This window comes from Plectropomus leopardus, chromosome 21 (assembly GCF_008729295.1).
Source record: "Plectropomus leopardus isolate mb chromosome 21, YSFRI_Pleo_2.0, whole genome shotgun sequence".
NCBI classification, from domain to species: Eukaryota; Metazoa; Chordata; class Actinopteri; order Perciformes; family Serranidae; genus Plectropomus; species Plectropomus leopardus.
The window spans coordinates 6,851,034-6,869,605 of NC_056483.1; the positions used below are offsets into that span (position 1 = coordinate 6,851,034).

Below are 18,572 nucleotides of genomic sequence, written 5' to 3' on the forward strand. Positions count from 1 at the left end.
GGAAAAAAAAGAGCAAACACACAGGAACAACAGTGAAAGCAAAAGGGATCATATGCATGGCCAACCTCGATTGCATGTGAGGATTGGTAATTGCACCCCCAGAGGCATCTGGGTGTGCAGAGCAGCAAAGTGGGAGACGCCTGAGCAGCTCGGGCTTCACAGTCAGTGTACCAACATCTCAACCTTGAGGAGGAAGTGAAAACAAGAAGGCGGAGGAGCGGGAGGGTGAGGGATACACCGACAGTTCATTTACCCAGAACATCAGCCCACCGCGTATTGTCTGAAAGATAAGGAAAGTGAATGCTTCATGCCTGATGGAAAACAAAGGCAGCAATTTAAAACCATCTGCATCCAACACATGCACTCTCTCCCTCCACCTCTCCGTTTCTGTGTCCTGACTGATATTGAAACATAATCCATTTGGAGCGCAGACATGTCATAATATTTCTCTGCGGCCTGCCTCTCGTCCTGTTCAGGACGGTTTCAGGTTGGATGCAGGTTGAACAGGGATGTTTGATCGCAGCTTTGATTCTGTTTGGAAGAAGAGATACTGCAAATGTATCCCTCTGAAGTCCTCACCAAGGAAAAGAAAGGAAAAAAACGCTGCTTTTTTATGTCATTTGGGCTATAATAACAAGAATTGATGTTTTATTTTATTTTATTTTATTTTATTTTAACATTCCCCATATTTTTTTGATATAGGTCAAATGGTTAAGATGGGAGAAAATTAAAATGTTTACTATTGTAATGCCTGAAAAAATGTAATTATACCAACATATCTTCATTTATGATCATGTTATGTCTAGTATGCCCAGTACTTATATTATTTCCACACATATTTACCATTACAGGACGTCTCAGAAATGGTGAAAAAAATAATTTATTTCACCAAATGTATAATGGATTAACATTAAAGATATTGCATTAACAACAGTTAATATTCATCCTTTTTTATTTAATAAAAAAAGTTGTTTTTTTTGTCTTAGCATCACTACTTTTACCATAAAAGGTGAGCTCAACTGTTTGGTAAAACATTTTTTTAGACAGTCAAAAACGGCAGCAATGGCTCCCACAGTTTGAGTTCAGTTCAACACATTTTTCATCACAATATGGTGACTCGACGTTAAAGGGATATAGAAGAAAAAGAATTATATTTCACTTTAAATCCTTCTTTAGGAGACTTCAGCTGCTCCTGCAGGTTCAGAAAATAACAATAAACTGCAAGACTCAGAGGTCAAAACTCTTCTTTAGTGGGTCTGTACTAGAAACATCATACACTCAAAGGGCTCGAAGTGAATCCTCAAACTTCTGTACTGCTCTTAGATCTCTGAATAAAGAAAAGAAGAAAACATAGTTTGTCCGCACATTTTTAAACATAGTTTTCTATGAAAATATGTGTTTGCTTCTGCATTCGTCTCTCAGTCAACACTAAACTTATCTATTACAATTTATCTTTATTTAATACTATTAATATTATCATTAATAATATGATATTAATAATATGATAAAATTATAAATTGATTTTATTAATTATTTTCTTAATACCTAACTTAATCTTACTACCTTTTGTACTGAATATATGATACGCCATATGATTGTTATCTTGCTTTCATTTATTTTTGTGTAAAGCATTTTATCACAGTAGTTTTAAAAACGTGCTTCATAAATAAAGTTGCAATTATTACTTTAATTTCTGTGGTTCTTTTCTGAAATTTGGGCACTTATTCTGTTGCTCTTACTAAAATTTTTACAATTAAAGCATTTTTATGTTATTTTTTTTATGTTATTCCTGATCCAAATCAGAGGTCAGAAGATAGAGATTACATCAAGTTGTTTGTTTATTTAATTTTTGTTTTATGAGGAGTGCATAGAGTGAATCAGTGCAACACAACATACTAATCTGGTTTAGAAGCATGAGCCCGTTTATTAATTTGATTGAGGTAAATTAATCTATATCACAATCTGGCACAACAGGGACAATCTTAAAGGGAAGATTCAATTCCAAATTAAAAATACTTTTTTCCCTGTTTCCTGTAATGCTGTTTATCAGTCTGGCTTGTTTTGGTGTGAGCTGCAGAGTGTTGGAGATATCGGCCATAGAGATATCGGCCTTCTCTCCAATATTATGGAACTAGATGACACTTAGTTGCTTGAAGCACTAAAAAAACACATTTGAAAAACTCAACAGCATCTTCTCTTTCCAGAAATCATGACGCGGTTAATAAAGATAATCCACAGACCTTGTTGTGAGCAGTTTCATGAAGGAACTATTTTCTTTCTTCTGAACTACACCCACCAACCGAATCACCGTGCAGAAGAAAGTGTGCATCTATTCAGACACGGGGACTTCTGGCACAGGAAGCAGGGAGCACACAGACTAAATACACGACAGAGGTGGAGATAACAGGGCACAGGTGAAGCACATTAGGGCGGGGTCGATGGTCACAGAGCGGGAACATACGAGCGCAGCAAGTTGGGATCTTGGGAAATTAATCTAAATAATAAAAACTGAAATACACAATCTAGGTGACTTGAGCAGATATGACCCTCTTGCTCATGACGGTGCGAGATGATTACAGATGATTTCGGCTGAGCTGTGACGTCAGCTTGAGCTGGTAGTAGATGCAAACTTCCGGTAATATGGTTGGTGGGTGCAGTTTGGTAGAAAGAAAATAGTTCCTACATGAGACTCCTCACAAGGTCCGTGGGTTATTTTTAGTAACCAGGTCATAATTTCAGGAAAGAAACATTGCCGTTGAGTTTTTAAATTTTTATATGATTCTAATTATTATTAGGATTATTTTAGCTTTGAGCACAAGTTTTAAAAGAAAGTTTAAAAAAGTAAAAAAATAGAAATAACAAAAATGCACTGATAAAACTGCTTTCCCAAGACATTTTTCTCTAGCTTTTTAAAAAATAATTTCTAAATCTACTAGTTTCCTGCAATTTTTGGAAACATTCATTACCACTCATTGCCTTTTTCCCATGTTTTTGGAAAAAAAAGTCCCACCGAGGCATCTGAGAGCTGCACATGGAAAATGATTTAAATGGGTTAAAGGGTTAATTAATAATGTTACCACAAACTAATTGCAGCCAAATGAATCTGGCATTGGAGCTTTTGGGTCCAATGATTTAAACTTCTTCGGATTTATGAAGAGTCTTTATGAATGGGATTTTTTTTTTTGCATCACAATCTTTTTTTAGGGGATTTAAGTTTTTAAATTTAGGATACTATAAAACTTAAAAACTTGTGTGCAAAAGGGAACTTCTTGTGCATCTTATCACTCATCCAAGAATGATTGATAAAAAGCTCAAACCCTGACATTTACTCCATAATTCTGCACCAGGATTTCTTTTTAACTGCGCTGTTACCCTTCATTCAAAAGCAAGCGCGGTGCTGCTGCACACAGAGAGAATAGAAAGTAAACTTTTATCAGCTGCAGAATACAAACAGTTTGAGAAAACAGATATGGGTCAGGAGCTGCATCTGCACAATTACATTGTTAATGGGAAAGACAATGAAAATGGCGCGGATGGAAAAACAAAAGAACATCAAATAACTGACTGGAGCTGTGTACACCTCAGCCATCAGCCATCACCACTCAAAAATACATCCAGTGTTTTGAAATGAAGGGGGGGCAGAGCGCTGAAAGGAAGACGAAAAAGCATCTTGAACATCAGTTTTCAGTCTAATGTTAATAATTTATGTTGTCTGTGCTTTTTATTATTATTATTTATTTATTTACTACTTTCTTTTCAGCAGCCTGCCCGTTTTTCAAAGGCATCATGGACAGGGAAGCCGTATCAAACTTTTGAGTTTAGTTTCAAAAGGCTTTCTCTGCGTTTATTTATATATTTCTTCTTCTTTACACTTGTCTTGTTGTTATTTGGCGAAGCAAACACATGAAGCTTTGATGAGAAGCAAACCTGACATGTATTCTTCTCCACTGACCCCAAGGAAATCTAAATAAATAGCTAAATATTGTATGTAAGGCTGTTTTTTTGTTGCCCCCTCTCTCATTAAACACATCAAATAGTCAGCTCATCCGCCCGCCATCGATAGGTTAAATGTCAGATAACGTCTTAAATGTGACGGTGTGCAAAGGATGATTTAAGATGCACTTGACCATGACCTCGCAGAGAGTGAAAGTCAGGACAAGTTTGATTTTATTTGACGTTTTCAATCGCTGTGTTTATGTGTTTAGTTGAGAAAGATGAAAAGAAAAGTCAGTGATGTTTGAAGAGTATTTGTATGTTTCAGAAACCTTTGAACTCGGCAGCAAGCAAAGCTACCTGTGTAACTTACATACTTTTTAAACCCCAAACAAAATATGAACTCAGCTCTTGATTATATCTCAATCAGATCTATCTATTAAATTTTTAACATTTTATGTCTATTTGCTAAAGTAAATTAAAATTAATTATAAGTTCACATACAATAAAATTAATCATTGGCATGACTTTAGTATGTTTTTCTGTTATGTTTATATTTAAAATAAAAAACTGCGTTTCCAAGATTTTAATCAATGGTAAATTAACCTACAATTTAAAGTCTGGCTTTTATGTCTTACTATCACAATTGTATGGTTTATACTTCTATTTTTTGAGATCAGTTTTTGCTTATTTCCTATGTTGCTTTTGTTTTTGTTTCTTAAACTGTAAAACACTTTGAAATTAATTTGATTTGTTTGAAAGATGCTCTAAATAAAATTTGATTAATTGATTGATACAGTTTAATACATTTAACGAGACTAATGGGACCCAGAACTTGTGTTTATGACACTGGAAGTCGTGTACACTGTACAGTGGTTCCCAAATGCTGGTTCATGGTCCAAAAGTGGGCCAGGTGTACTTTGAATTTCCAGCAAAAAGTTAGTTTTAAAATGCTATGTGCTTTTTCTTGAAATATGTTTTTTGGCTATTTCTTTGTGTTCTAAGCCAGCTTGTAAATAAGTTTGTGAATTTTATATATATATATATGTGTGTGTGTGTGTGTGTGTGTGTGTGTGTGTGTGTGTATATATATATATATATGGTGAACCAGATGACAAAAATAGGACAGAATCTATCTTTAAAAAATCATTTAACTGAAAACAGGACACAAATTCATGTCAAACAATTGTTTATTACTAATTATGGTACAAATCAATGTGACAGACTTGAAGCTTTTTTTTTTCTTTTTTTTTTGAAATACACAAAGTGCTGCTTAACTGACCAAACAGATATTGCTCTATAGATTAAGTACAGTTTTCAGTCTATAAAAAAAATGAAAACCAACCTCTGCAGGCTCTTCAGCTTTGGTTTCGAGTTCTTTCGACTATTAACAAAACTTCAAACCGGTTTATTTGTGTTAGTAAAATTTCACAAAAGCATTGAAAGGTGATTAACAAATCATCCTAATTGGGTTTAAGAGCAAACATCTCCTTTTCCTCTACGCGGGTCTACAGGTCTGTGAAAACTGAGAGGTGAATATCACAACGAATGAGAAATAATGCAAACATAATAAAAAACTGATGACCGGAGAGTCACACGTGGCTCGGTAAAAACCACTTCACAAAATAAAACAATCATGTGTCACGTAATAATAAATAAAACACAAGCCTCTCCCTCCACATTGAAGGTGAACATCGACACACACAGTGCAGAGTAACCGTCCGTCTTTTTACCGACCTGCTGCTGCTCGTATGGCGTTTGTATGATTCTCACAAGAACAGTACTGAGGTAAACCTTGGATGAACTACTGTACATTTCTACTCTTCAATTCTTTTATCTCGTTTTTTTTTTTTTTTTAAAGATTGTCAACATCATGAATCTATTTCTCTGTACAATGTGCATAACTATAGAGCTTTGGTCCAGCATTGAGAAGTTGAGCAAAGGCACAACTCCTTTCTGTGTCTTCTTTTTATTTGTATATTTATTATTTTTTTTTGGTTTTGGTTACAGCTTTATTGATAAGCCTCAGAACAGATCAGTTTTCTACCTGCAGGAGCCTGCTGCTTTCTCACGTTTGTCCGGTGGGCGGACATGTAGTTTCTTGGCCAAAGATTTGCCTGAATGAAATATTGCAACATAAATGTGGAAAAAAACCATAAAAGTGTGAAGTAAATGTGGCTGTAGATGGAAATAAAGTCACATAGAAAATAAAAATTATATTAAAAATCTCTGTGCACCAAACTAAATGAATTACCTCTCCTGCAAACCCTCACATATATATATATATATATTTTCTTTTTAAAAAAACAGACATGTAAAGCTTTTTTTCCCTAACATTTACAGAGTGTGTTTGTGTGCGTGTTTTCCAGGCAGTGAAGAAGAACACAGCGGTGCACGGGGGACTGAAAGATAACCAATGTGACATGGAAGGACAGATATCGAGCAGACACATGATTCTGAATAAATTGCATCAAATTTCGCCTCACTTCAAATTAAGTTCACTCGTTCTGACATGTGACACTTATTCTCAACATTCACCTCTTTTTTTTGTTGTCTTTTTCCTGTGAGGGTTTTTCTGAGAGCCGAATACTTGACATTTCCTCACAAGGTAGTGTGTAAAATGAAGAGTTTTAGTGCACAGTGATGGAGAGTCAGGTAGTTTTTTCCCCCCAAAATAACAAAAAATACTTGAAATCTTACAGATAATGTGTTAAAATTAACATTTTAAAGCATTTTACTGCAGTAGAAAGCAATTCATAGGTGCAGAAAAAACACATTTCCAGTTAAACGGTTGATTATAACATCTGTAAACCTTCACTTAGCTGAGAGGAATGAAGAATATAAAGGAAACGATATTTATCTCGGAAGAAAAAAAAAATAAAGTTATATAAAAACAGCTGAACTGGAATGAGCTCAGTAGTTTGGTCAGTGGCAACAAACAGGCTTCAACCACACGTTTACTTAATCTAATGGCTTAATTAAAGGGTTTATTGTGTAAAATTAAGTGTTATTTTCAGTGACATTTTTGGGTTGCCTGGTGAAACTGACTTGAACCGAGGCAAATAATCCTACATGTGGTTTGAGTTGAAGCATGCAAAAATCTGCTCAAAAGAAAAGACATTTTCTATATTGCTGTGATTACAGCAGACACTGTCGCAGCTGTTTGACATGGTCGTGTTTTTTTTTCTTCTTTTTTCTTTTTTTGTTAATTAACCCACAGAGTAAAACACGTTAGAAAAAGGGGGGAGAAAGCCGTGTGGACAAGTAAATAAAAATGTAAAATCTTCACCAGTCCTTGAGCTGAAATTTATGTGTTCTTTGGCTATCAGGCTTTGGCAACAGAATGACACAGTAGCTCAAAACAAAGCTGCAGTAGACTTGACAGACACTGAAACCCCTCATCATCGTCATCATCATCACGTGAAAGTCCTTCCCTCCGTCTGTCCGTCCGTCCTCTGAAACAATCTCATGAGATTATTAATAAATACCTGTAAAAGTTGTACAAAGTTACACTGTGACTGAAAATATTTGCAGATGAAACACAAATCGGAGGCAAACAACATTATTATGCAATTGTTTAACAGCAAAGGTTCATTTTTTTTTTGTCCAAAAAGAGAAACTTTATCAGTGTGATTTCAATTCGAAGACGGTATTTTTTTTCTTAGATATTTACATACAAACAATGAAGAAAAAAGTAAGCGAGACAAAGATAAAATGTATACTCAACCTCACACATATAGCTTAGATTTGCCAGTACAAATGTAAAAATTTAGAGCACATTTACATTACAAAATTATTCTTAGTACTCAGATGCAACAGACTTTGGTAAATAGTGTTTTGATTTGGTATGATCTCTTTACTAAATCCCTCCTCGTGGGAACCAAAATTTGGGCGATAGTCTGGTCTGTAAGGCCAGGATCTAAAACTCTTTGAAAACAGCACACCGTATGTTTTTACATAATTCTCAGATATTAATCTCTTTTTTCATGTTTTTGGTTTCGCCAAGGTCATTTACATAGCTGTGGTAATCACACTGACAACACATAGTTTTTGTTTGCAAACTCATGACTGTCCGTCCGGGTGACTCGAGAGCATTTTTCACTTCAAGATGAGTTCGTCCACCTCTGTTGTTTTTAATGGCTGCCACTTTTCCACTCCAGCTCGTTCATTTTGGGAGCTCCTCTAGAGAATCAGTGAGAGGGTCCATCGGTGCAGCCGGGCCGAGGTCGGGCTGTTTCAAACGCTTTATTGTGTTTTTCAAGGCTTGCCTCTTGTTGCAGAACCAGACGCGCACCACCTCCCTGTCATAGTTCAGTTTCTCCGCGATTTCCGTCATTTCCTGTCCAGAGGGGTGTGTGTTCTTCTCAAAGTGGCTGTTGAGGATCTCGAGCGCCTGTGGGGTGAAAGAGGTCCTCCGCTTGCGTTTTTTGGAAGGCTCGCTGCCGATAAACTCAGTCAGGTTCTGCATGCCGGATCGGTGGCGGGCTTCAGCCTCGGCCATCCAGCGCTCCAGAACGGGCTTAATCTTCTGGGCGCTTTTAGGGGTGATGTCCAACTTCTCAAACCTGGCAGGATATAAAAGGCCAGGGTTCAGTTTGCCTGTCAGACTGCTACCTATAGTGTTCTCTTGGGCTTCCTGTGGTAGGAAAAAGTGGCTTCTCAGGATGGTGTGTCTGGGGAGAATTGAGAAAAAAGAATCTTACTTAGGTGCCCTGCCAGAACAAGGGATAAGCTGCCTGCCTTTTAGTCTCCTCAACCAGAATGCCACAGGGACTGAGACTAACGTCCAGGTACACATCCGAGCCAAACTCCTGTTTCCTGCACCTGGAAACACCTCAGCTGCAGCAGCTGGAGGTGACGCTTGCCAGTGGTGTGATAATTTTCTGCAGCGGGCTTTGCCTCTGTCCCAAATTGGCAATAGTGGAACAAGGAGATGTTGCTGATGACTAAATACCCTTCTTCAAAATTCTCATAAATCAACAAAAAAAGACAAAAAAAGAAAACAAAATTCCTCCCAAATATCCCACGTCTTTCCCTCAGGTGATAAAAAAAAACAAAAATCCACTAATGCATGCAGTTAAATATGGCACCATCATTTATTTACAAAAAGAGCTTGAATTATTAATCAAAATGTACATTTAATACATTTTTCAAACTTTCTTTCATCCTCTAACAACGGCTCATTTTATATTTAATAAGAATACATTTACACACTCTAATCCTGAAAGTTCCTGCAACTTTATGTGACACGTAATTCTGACTTCACCTGTACTCTGCGCTTTTTAGCAAGTCACAGTAAGAATGGAAAATGAGGCTTTTTATAAAAACGCTGCTGGCCGGCAGCCCAATGACTCTGTCAGGTGCTTCTGTCTGTGATAAAAACAAATACCGTTAGAATTAGATATGACGAAGATGACGGTCTTATATTTGACAGTAAAACGATTCCTCTCATGTCTGTTATGTTCATGTTATTTGGTAGGTCGTTATTTAGAAAGAAGATGGCGGATGTACATACTGAAGGACTTTGACACCAGAACTTTGGGTACCCGTCCAGACTCTTTCCTTAGGTTCAGGCAACAAAAGCACTTTAGTTAACGTTATGAAATTATTGTGAATTTGGTTAGATTTGAATAAAAAAGGTAATAAAAAAAGAAAAAGAAAAAGAAAAAGAAAATGAGAATATGTTGTCAATAAACATTTTGGAAACATGTTCGTTAGCACGGAAACATGCGGAAACGTTAACAAGCAACGTTTCCACATAATGCTAATAGACAACATAATTTACACAGCGTTACATGTTCTTCAAAATTAGGGGTGGGGATGAAATCGATACAGCATCACGATATTTTTGCATGGCAATATCGTATCGATTGACCGATGCCAAGTATCAGCATTTTTTATCACATAAATTATTAATAATACAAATATGATTTAAACTACAAGAATCATTAAATCAAACAAGGATGTTGACAAAGTTTTCCTTTCAGGCAATTTTGTCCTTTGACAGAGCAACAAGAAACACAGAAAGAAAGATATGGGGATGATATGTGATAGAGGTTCATTTAGACTCAAATCAATGACAGTTTTAACAGTTTCTTACAGCTACTATTACTACTACAGTACTTTTTTAAAATTAAAGGAGGAATTCAGGACTCTCAGGACCTTTTTTAAGGTGTATCTGCATGATTTTTTGTTTTGTGTGACTAAGTCATCTTGATGTGACCTTGGTAATCTTCCACATTTGCAATTTGCTCTCTGTTCTCTTTCTCGTTGCTCTTATTTCATTGCAAACAATATAAAAGTGACAGGAAATAAAAGAAGAGTGAAGAGGAATGACACGTAACAAGGTGGACTATAACGGGGATACTGTGGACACTGTCAGTACATTGTTAGTGTCTTCGACCCCTAGGTCTGAGGTTTTTTTTTGTTTTTTGAAAATCTTGATTTAAGAAACATGCGAAGAATAAATAACCCTGATAAAATCTCCATTAAGTATCAGATGTCTATTAACGGAGGTATACAAATATTATTGAATAAAGTTGACATGAGTCAACTCAAAGTGTTTCTGGGACAAACATGAGTGTGTGAATGCTTTTAGTAAAACAACTCCTGAACTGACAGCCGCTCTGACGGAGAGACAGCAGAGATCTGCTCCGCTCTCGGTGGAACAAACAATGCACACGAGACGTTTTTAATGGCGAGGTGAGACGCTGCAGACAACAACAGTGAGGGAGAGATGACCATGCGTGCACGAACTTCCTCTGCTTCTACACCTCGTTTGGTGCATTCCTCCTTGTCGACAGGCGGTATTATTTATAACCTCCTCCTAAACAGTGGAAAGAGGAGGGCTCCATACTGCGGGGAATACATTAGTAAATATGAGGAGTCACCAGAGACAGGACATTTCATGGATCAACAGGAACCGCAGATACTAAAATGAGTTGAGAGCTGCTCAGCTGGGGTATGCACTCCCTCCTCTAGTGCATCAGCGCGTGGGAGAAATGGCCCTGAATGCACCTCCAGCCTCTCTTCTTAAAAGTACCTCAGGAGCCTGCTTAGACATGCTGTTTGTTTGGACCTGAGTTACTGTTTGCCTCAAGCTTTACAGTCAGGAACCACACAGAATCTTAGAAAGGTACATGCTTAAAGCCACGGCTGGACACGTGACTTAAAATCTACAGTATATCGAGATAACTTAGCAGATTTACCTGAAAAACAATGAATATTTGTGATCTTTTATACATCAGCACGTGTCTCTTTTCTCATGTTGGTTTACCTATGATGTGTTTGTACTGTCTAATTTCTGGATACCTGAACAGTCACCACTTTTTTGTGCTGCGTTCACCTTTCACAGGTATTTAAACTTTTGCTAATTTTGGGGTCACTTCTTCTTAAATTATCCGCTGCTTTCCTCCCATGTTTTTGAAAGAAATCAAACCAAGTTGCTGAGGTTTCAAAGGGTTAAGACATTTGTTGAAAACTATCATGGAGTAGTGATATAAAACGCTACATAGTAAGAAATATGTCTGTTTTTTAACTGTCAGAGATGTTGCCACTCTGTTTAAATTACAGTGTCTATCCTAATATAGTATTTGATTGCTAAGCCTAGTTGTTCTCAATTTCTTCTTTAAGAGCACCTAACTATGTGACACATTTTATGGGTATTTTACATTATATTCAATACACGACACACAACAATAAAAATACAGAACAACTGATGGCTGATATCTGATGGAAGATTTCAGTGATGAATGATTATTTACGGTGTATTCAATTCTCAGCAGTGCGAAAACACTAATTAAAGCAACTTAATGACATTTTCTATCCTAAATCATGTAATAAAAATGAGAAATGTTGTCAGTTTTCACATTTTTAATCTTCATATTAGCTAAGCTGAGCCAGATTTGAGGCAGATGAGGACAAACTGGCACATCATTGGTTTGATGATGCCCTCTTGTAATGCCGGTGCCTGTTTAGATAAACTAATAAAGTGCCTGGAAACATACTGAGCAATGAAAGGAGACAAGATGGAAGCATCTGTCAGTGTCTGTTCACTGTCTGGGTTCAGAGCCGGAGCCCCAGAGCTACCGTGACGTCCCGTTTCTCCTCAAACTTCATGTCTGTGTTGATGTTAACTAAACTAAAGCATGTGAAGTTTGCCCCTCTACTTAAAACATCAGGATGTCATGTCCAATGTCATACAAACAAAAAAATTGTCTTAACGGCATGAATAACAGCCCACAGAGTGTTTATTTTTGAAGCTAATGGCTTTTAATGTATGTTATAAATATTTGAATTATGCCTGGCTGTAAATATTTCATGTGTGATTTCAAGACTTTAAACATTAGTCAGAGATGGCTGGCCCTCATAAGAACCCCGGCCCCTGTACTGTTTCACATTTTATCGGCTGTTTGATGTTGATGTGATGAAATTTTTAAAAGTGCGTGGCAGCAGCGTGTCACATAAACAGTACAGGTCATCAGCGAAGCACATGCACAGGGACATTAAAATTAATACAGGAATAAGAAATGAAAACGGAGGGAAATAAAACTGATGCAAAACAGGCAAAAACTGTGTTATGTTTTGTATATTTTTGTTGGATTTCATAAAATATTTAACATTAATTTCCCTTCATCAACTTTTTAATTAATCTTACACATAAAATCCTTTCATTTAAATTTTTACTATTTAATTCTCTTGAAAAAATAACATTTGGGCATGATGTAGCCCAAATTACTCTGACTTGAAGGGGAACTATGGCTCATTTGGCGTCTTCATGCAAAGCGTTATTCAACTGGAAAAACAGGGGGGATGAAACACTGATTGTCTGATTGTCTCATGAATATATAATGCACCATTTATGACTAAACTGTCCTGGTGACAGCAGTAAAACATGGCAATCTTATTAACAGATCATCGCCGTCAAGCTCTCTCATGTTCAAGCGGAGAAGCCTGCGTAAGGCCTTAGTAATTATTAAATGCTTTAAGTGCTTCGTGTAATACTTGTGTATGTATTTTGCATAAGTAACGCGCAGCTGTCATGTCAGCCGGTGAAAGGGATGGGAGAGGAAGAAGCGCAAGTACAGACATGAGAGCTTCGTTTGTCAGGGTGGTGATAGTCAATTATGTATTTTAATATCTTAATAATGTCTGTTAAAACACCAAATGAAAAATAGATGGCACCAGACAAGTCAGTGAGGCTGCACGACTTCATCTGCTTTCTTCTGACAGAATTAGGACATATTGATCAGAAATAATGAGCCGTTTTATTGTTGGAGTTTTTCCCTCTTTGTTTGTTCTTACCTGCAGATGGCAGACTGGCTGTACGCCGGCCCCTCTGCGGCGCTGAGCGCCTGGCCCACCTGAGTCTGTGTCAGGCCCAGGGACAGCCGGCGGATCTTGAATGCTTTGGCGAATTCACGAATCTCCTCCAGGTTGACCCCGTCCACCTCGCTGGGGGCGGTCTGCGGGTCTACAATACAACACACACATCTCATTTTATTAGCCCTCTGCTCCTCTGTCGCTTACCTCATTTTGCAGAGTGAATGAAGCAAACATCCAGACATATGTGATCATGATCGTCTCTAAACAACTTTAAAAAAATAGTCTAGCTCTGGGTCAGGACTTATTTTTTCTCTCTGCCCTTCTGCTTTAAGCAACATGTATCTGAGAGATGTTTGACAAACTAAATTCATCTGTGATGTGAATGCAGGCGTGTCATGGCTCTGACTTACAACTGTAAATCTTTAATCGTACAAATAAAAGCATATAGACAGGAGCACATGACAAAGACCTTTTTAATTCAATAGATTGATCGCTCTTAAGCAGATACCTTGAGTTTGTTTCTTGTATCTCGTCTGTATGAATACACATATATTCTAAAGTTAAATAAACATTAAGGAACCTTTTTAAAAGACATTACTTCATCTATCTGACCCTGTGTGAAGACGGTTCAGGCCATCAAACCTCCAGCGAGCTTCAAACAACAGCAGCTCAATAGAGAAAACTCTTTATACAAAGAAATGCTGTTTGTGAATCTCCGCATTTGAGCAGATCTGAAAAACTTCACCGAAGCATTTTGAAGAATTTCCCTGCTAATAAAAAGTGATTTCACATTGTACATCAATGTCAGGTGCCCTGGCATCCTGCTTACTAAAGCAAAGTTTGTGCCTCTGAATTATTCATCTTGGTCATTATCAATGAATTATTAAAGGAATCCTCCAAGCGTATTTAAGCAAAAATCTATGGGGCTGCCATCTCGTTGTGCCTCATAAGTGACGTGTAGCGTATGCGGCGTGCTCCAGACGTGTGAACACTTGCAAGATGAGGGACTGGAGTCTCCGAGACGACTAAATGGGAGGGATGAGCACTCACAGCTTCGGGTCCCATCATCTCCACATTGATGAGCATCTCTTCATCATTCCCAACAGAGTCTATTTACTCAGTGGTTTGAAAGACTAATGGCACTCTCGAGCAACTGGTCTGACCTCTGGATCCATATTTGTCTTTGGACATGAAGTCGCAACCCAAACATGATTTACCATTTAAACTCTTTCAATCTATTTTGCAATAATGAACGGCTGAGTAAAGCTTTCACAAAACAAACTGAGATGTAAATAAAATTTTTGAAAAGCCAAATTAAAAAACAACTGAAACAATGGAGACAATCAATTTCTCCGCCTCCACAAGCTACTTTTCTTCACAGCAATAATGCACTAACAAGCTTAATAATTACATCAGGACAATAACAAGTTAAACACTATATTTATCTGCTGAAAAGGAAAATGAGAAAAAACACCTTCATAAATTACAGGCAAGACTCATGTTATTACGTGCCAGGCGAGAAATGAATTCAAGCTTTTGTCTTCTTGTTTTCTTTTGTTCAAATGTTCATAATCAGCCTCCAGTCTGGAGTTGTGACAGACCATTCTCGATGTAAGAAAACTTAACCCAATTTGCCAAAATAAATGTTTGCATAACATGTTTCTGCAAAATACAGATGCGTTAAATTTTTACATTACTATGTAGCGCATATGTTGAATTGGTTAGGTTTAGGCACAAAAAACACTTGATTATGGTTAGGTAAAGATCATGCTTTAGCTAAAAATATATGGTGGCACATTCTCTACTGGAAACACACCAATGTCTTGGTAAAAAAAACAACCACTTTTTGTGGCACTATCCCGTCTGGGACCGCAGCCATGTCCCTGTAAAAATGACCTACATTTGGTGACTAAAGATCCACTGGAATCGCAGTGATGTCTTGTTAAACTGCTTTTCATTGCATTATCCCAGCAGGAAAGGCAGCCATGTCTCGGTAAAAAAACAACCACTTTTCATGGCACTATCTCTCCTGGAAATGCAGGTACAAAACCTCCACATTAGATGGCTAAAAACCTGCTGGAAACGCAGCAATTTCTTGAAAAAAAAAAAAAACCTTCACTTTTCGTGTCATTATCCTGGCTGGAAATGCAGCAATGTAAAAATACCCACGATTGGTGGCTAACGATCCGCTTGAAATGCAGCAATGTTTTGCTAAAAAAACAACTGCTTTTTATAGCACTATCCCAGCTGGAAATGCAGGAAGAAAACACCTCAAGTGGGGGCTAAAAAACAGCTGGAAAAGCAGTGATAACTCGCTAAAAAAACAAGTTTTGTTGTTTGTTGGTCTTGAACAGTTGTCTGCAGCTTGGCAGGTGTCTCACTCAAGTATCACGACATCCACCATCGCCTCCACCTCCCGATGATAGAGTCAGCTCATAAACTATGTCACTTTACAAACACTGATACGATATGAAGAAAATGTAAAAATGTTATGTTTGCAGAAACATACAATGCCAACATTTTCATTAAGTGACTGGACTCAGAAACCTTAAGTCTTAGAAAATGTAACTGTGAAAAATAAATAAGTGATGCTTTCATGTCTCTCAACCAGTGCTTTTTTTAGATCTTATTCACAACACTCAACATGTGATCTGTATCTGGATACATTATCCAGTTATGAGCTTCAGATTTAATGGTTTTTGCATTTACAATTGGTATTAATATGCACTCTCATTATCTTAATTCTGATTGCACTGTGATCGGATATTAATGTAAATGCTCAGTTGACTTTCTCTGGATGAAAAAACATAAAAATAAAAACAACCTCAAAGAAAAAACACAGTTGACATTCTTCTTTCTCATTGACATTTCCCCATCTGATTATTTTTAAATAACAGTAACAGACATTCACAGGCTTTTTAATCTGTTTCTGGCACTTTTGTTTGTGGCCAGTGAATGCAATGACATTTCATCTTCTCTGCTCGGCAGACGACTCTGATTCTGTCATGGGATTTTCCTTTGTGTATGTATGCTGTAAGTGATATTGAGAGGAAGTGATATGGCTCGTACTCAGCATAAAGCATTAATTCCATTTACCACAGGACTCAGCCACGATGATTTTGTGCAGACTCAAAAATGGTTTATAAGATATTTTCCGAGCTACGAGTAAACACAAACTAAACACGGTGTCTACAACAAGTTGATCAATGACGACTTGTTTTTTTATTAAATTCAGTGGCATTGTAGCTGCCTTTGAAATGAGTTTACATGGAGTTTAGGGGAATCGACTCTGACAAATGAAATTTATCTGAATAAAACAGAGTTTTTAAAGGCAGTAGCAGCATGCTGACAGGCTGTGGCCCAGTGATTTATAAGGCTCTGCCAACGGCCCACGCACTGGGAGAATGAAACTTATGTTCATTAAACATAACACACGCCACTTTGGATCATCTAATAAACCAAAGAACTGACAGTCAGGAAAAAATAAAACTATCATAGGAGGCGGGGATCAGTCAAAAGCTGTCCACACTGAGAGTAATGAAGATACTGTGTGTTCGTCATGTTGAGTCTTTAAAGGGACAGTTCACCCAAATTACAAAAAAGACATTTTTATTCTTGCACCTCTGTTAGTATCCAGCCATGCAAATAGTTTATTTTTGTTTGAGATATCAGCCTCTGAAATTTATGCCTCCACCTCGATACAATAAAGGTAGGGCTGGACAATATATTGATATTATATTAATATTGTGATATGAGTCAAGAAAATATGTCTTCCAGCAATATGTCTTCCAGAAACTGTGTCCCTGAAACTCTTATGTTACTCTATTATTCAGTGGAAAGAAGTTCCACTGAAAGCAGTTTGTGTGAAGTTTAGCCAAACTAAAAGTTGAGGATCAATTTACTTTAAGCGGTGTATTGCTCCTCTTACATGTTGAGGTAACAAAGAACTTCTTCTAACCTAAAATGAATGAACACCCGTGCAGCTGCAGAAAAATATGATTACTGCGACTAGCTGCACTTTGCCGCTGCTTGGTGTGTTTTTGGTGATATTCTTCTGTGCCACAGAGCTCCACTGTTGTCCAGTAACAATTGAAAAAAAATCTAAAAAAACCTAAAACACCTCTGAGCAACATGTTCCTTCACTACAATGAACACACTCTGTAGTTTATTTTGAGTCATTACATCATTACATCTAACAATGTTCATTAGAGCATCAAATGAAAAAAACATCATTCCCCCCTATTTAGATAAAAGCTAAAAGCTACAGTACCAAGCTATTTTAGGAAATCATTTAGACCTCTTTAAAAATTAAAGTATTTATTTGTGGCCCATTTTTTTAGGATTTACCTCTTCAGTAGAGGCAAACAGGTTTGAGGCTGCATGGATGGATATCACAGGTTGTACATACAATACAATATACAATACAATATGGTTATTGTAACTTGGTGCCATGACCTTCTTTATATGTGTTTTCTGTCTGTAACTATATGCATCTACGCTGCTGCCTGTAGTGGTCAGATCTCCCTTGAAAAAAGAGATTCTTAATCTCAATGGGAGTCTCCTGGTTAAATAAAGGTTAAATACAATTTTATTGCACATTCACTGTCATATAAGATGATACAGTAAGTGGACTTGTACAAACGGAGAAGGGTTATGGTTCTTTCTTCTGTGTTTTTGAGGGCATGTTGTGTTTTTGTGAGCTGTGTCGGACACTTACTGCTGACCAGCTGCCCCACGCTGAGAGCCGAGGAAGAGGAGGAGGTGGAGGAGGAGGAAGAGGCCTGGTGGAGAGGACTCTGTCTGTGGGGCATGTGGAGCAGGTTGGGCTGAGATGATGCGGGGCCTGTCTGACCCTGCTGAGCCTGAGGCAGCTGGACACACACACACACACACACACACACACACACACACACACAGAGCTGATGCAATATTTTGACAGCGTGCAGTACAGAAAAGTATCCACGATTCCCTCACATCATCACAATAATCATCATTTATAGTAATCATGTCATTATGGTGATTGGGCTGTAATATTAAATCTAATCAACCAATCAACGGCTATTAAATTAGCCACTTAGAGGTGACTTTAACGTCATTTACCTTATACCTGATGAATAAATGTTAATTACTGCCTGCAGTATTTATACTGACAGAGCGGAGTAAAGTGTCAATAGTTAGCTCAATAGACTACAGCAGAGGTTTACTACTGCAGGAGACAGTGAGAGTCAACTCAGGTACTCCACAGCTCTGCACTCGCTTCTCTGCGGAAATCAACTTAGTCAAAAAAAAAGGGAAACTGCTCATGACAATTAGAG

General features: G+C 37.5%; 1 protein-coding gene across 1 annotated transcript in view; it reads right to left on the reverse strand.

The window, feature by feature from the left end:
- Positions 1-7,773: 7,773 nt before the first annotated feature.
- The window catches only part of pou6f2 (POU class 6 homeobox 2), an 88,148-nt gene continuing 77,349 nt past the window's right edge, over positions 7,774-18,572 (reverse strand). Inside the window, exons 9-11 of the mRNA XM_042510685.1 lie at positions 17,975-18,128; positions 13,237-13,405; positions 7,774-8,606 (exon numbers count right to left, since the gene is read on the reverse strand). Of these exons, the coding sequence (XP_042366619.1) occupies positions 8,099-8,606; positions 13,237-13,405; positions 17,975-18,128 (831 nt within the window). The 3' untranslated portion in view covers positions 7,774-8,098. The remainder of the gene's footprint in view (positions 8,607-13,236; positions 13,406-17,974; positions 18,129-18,572) is intronic.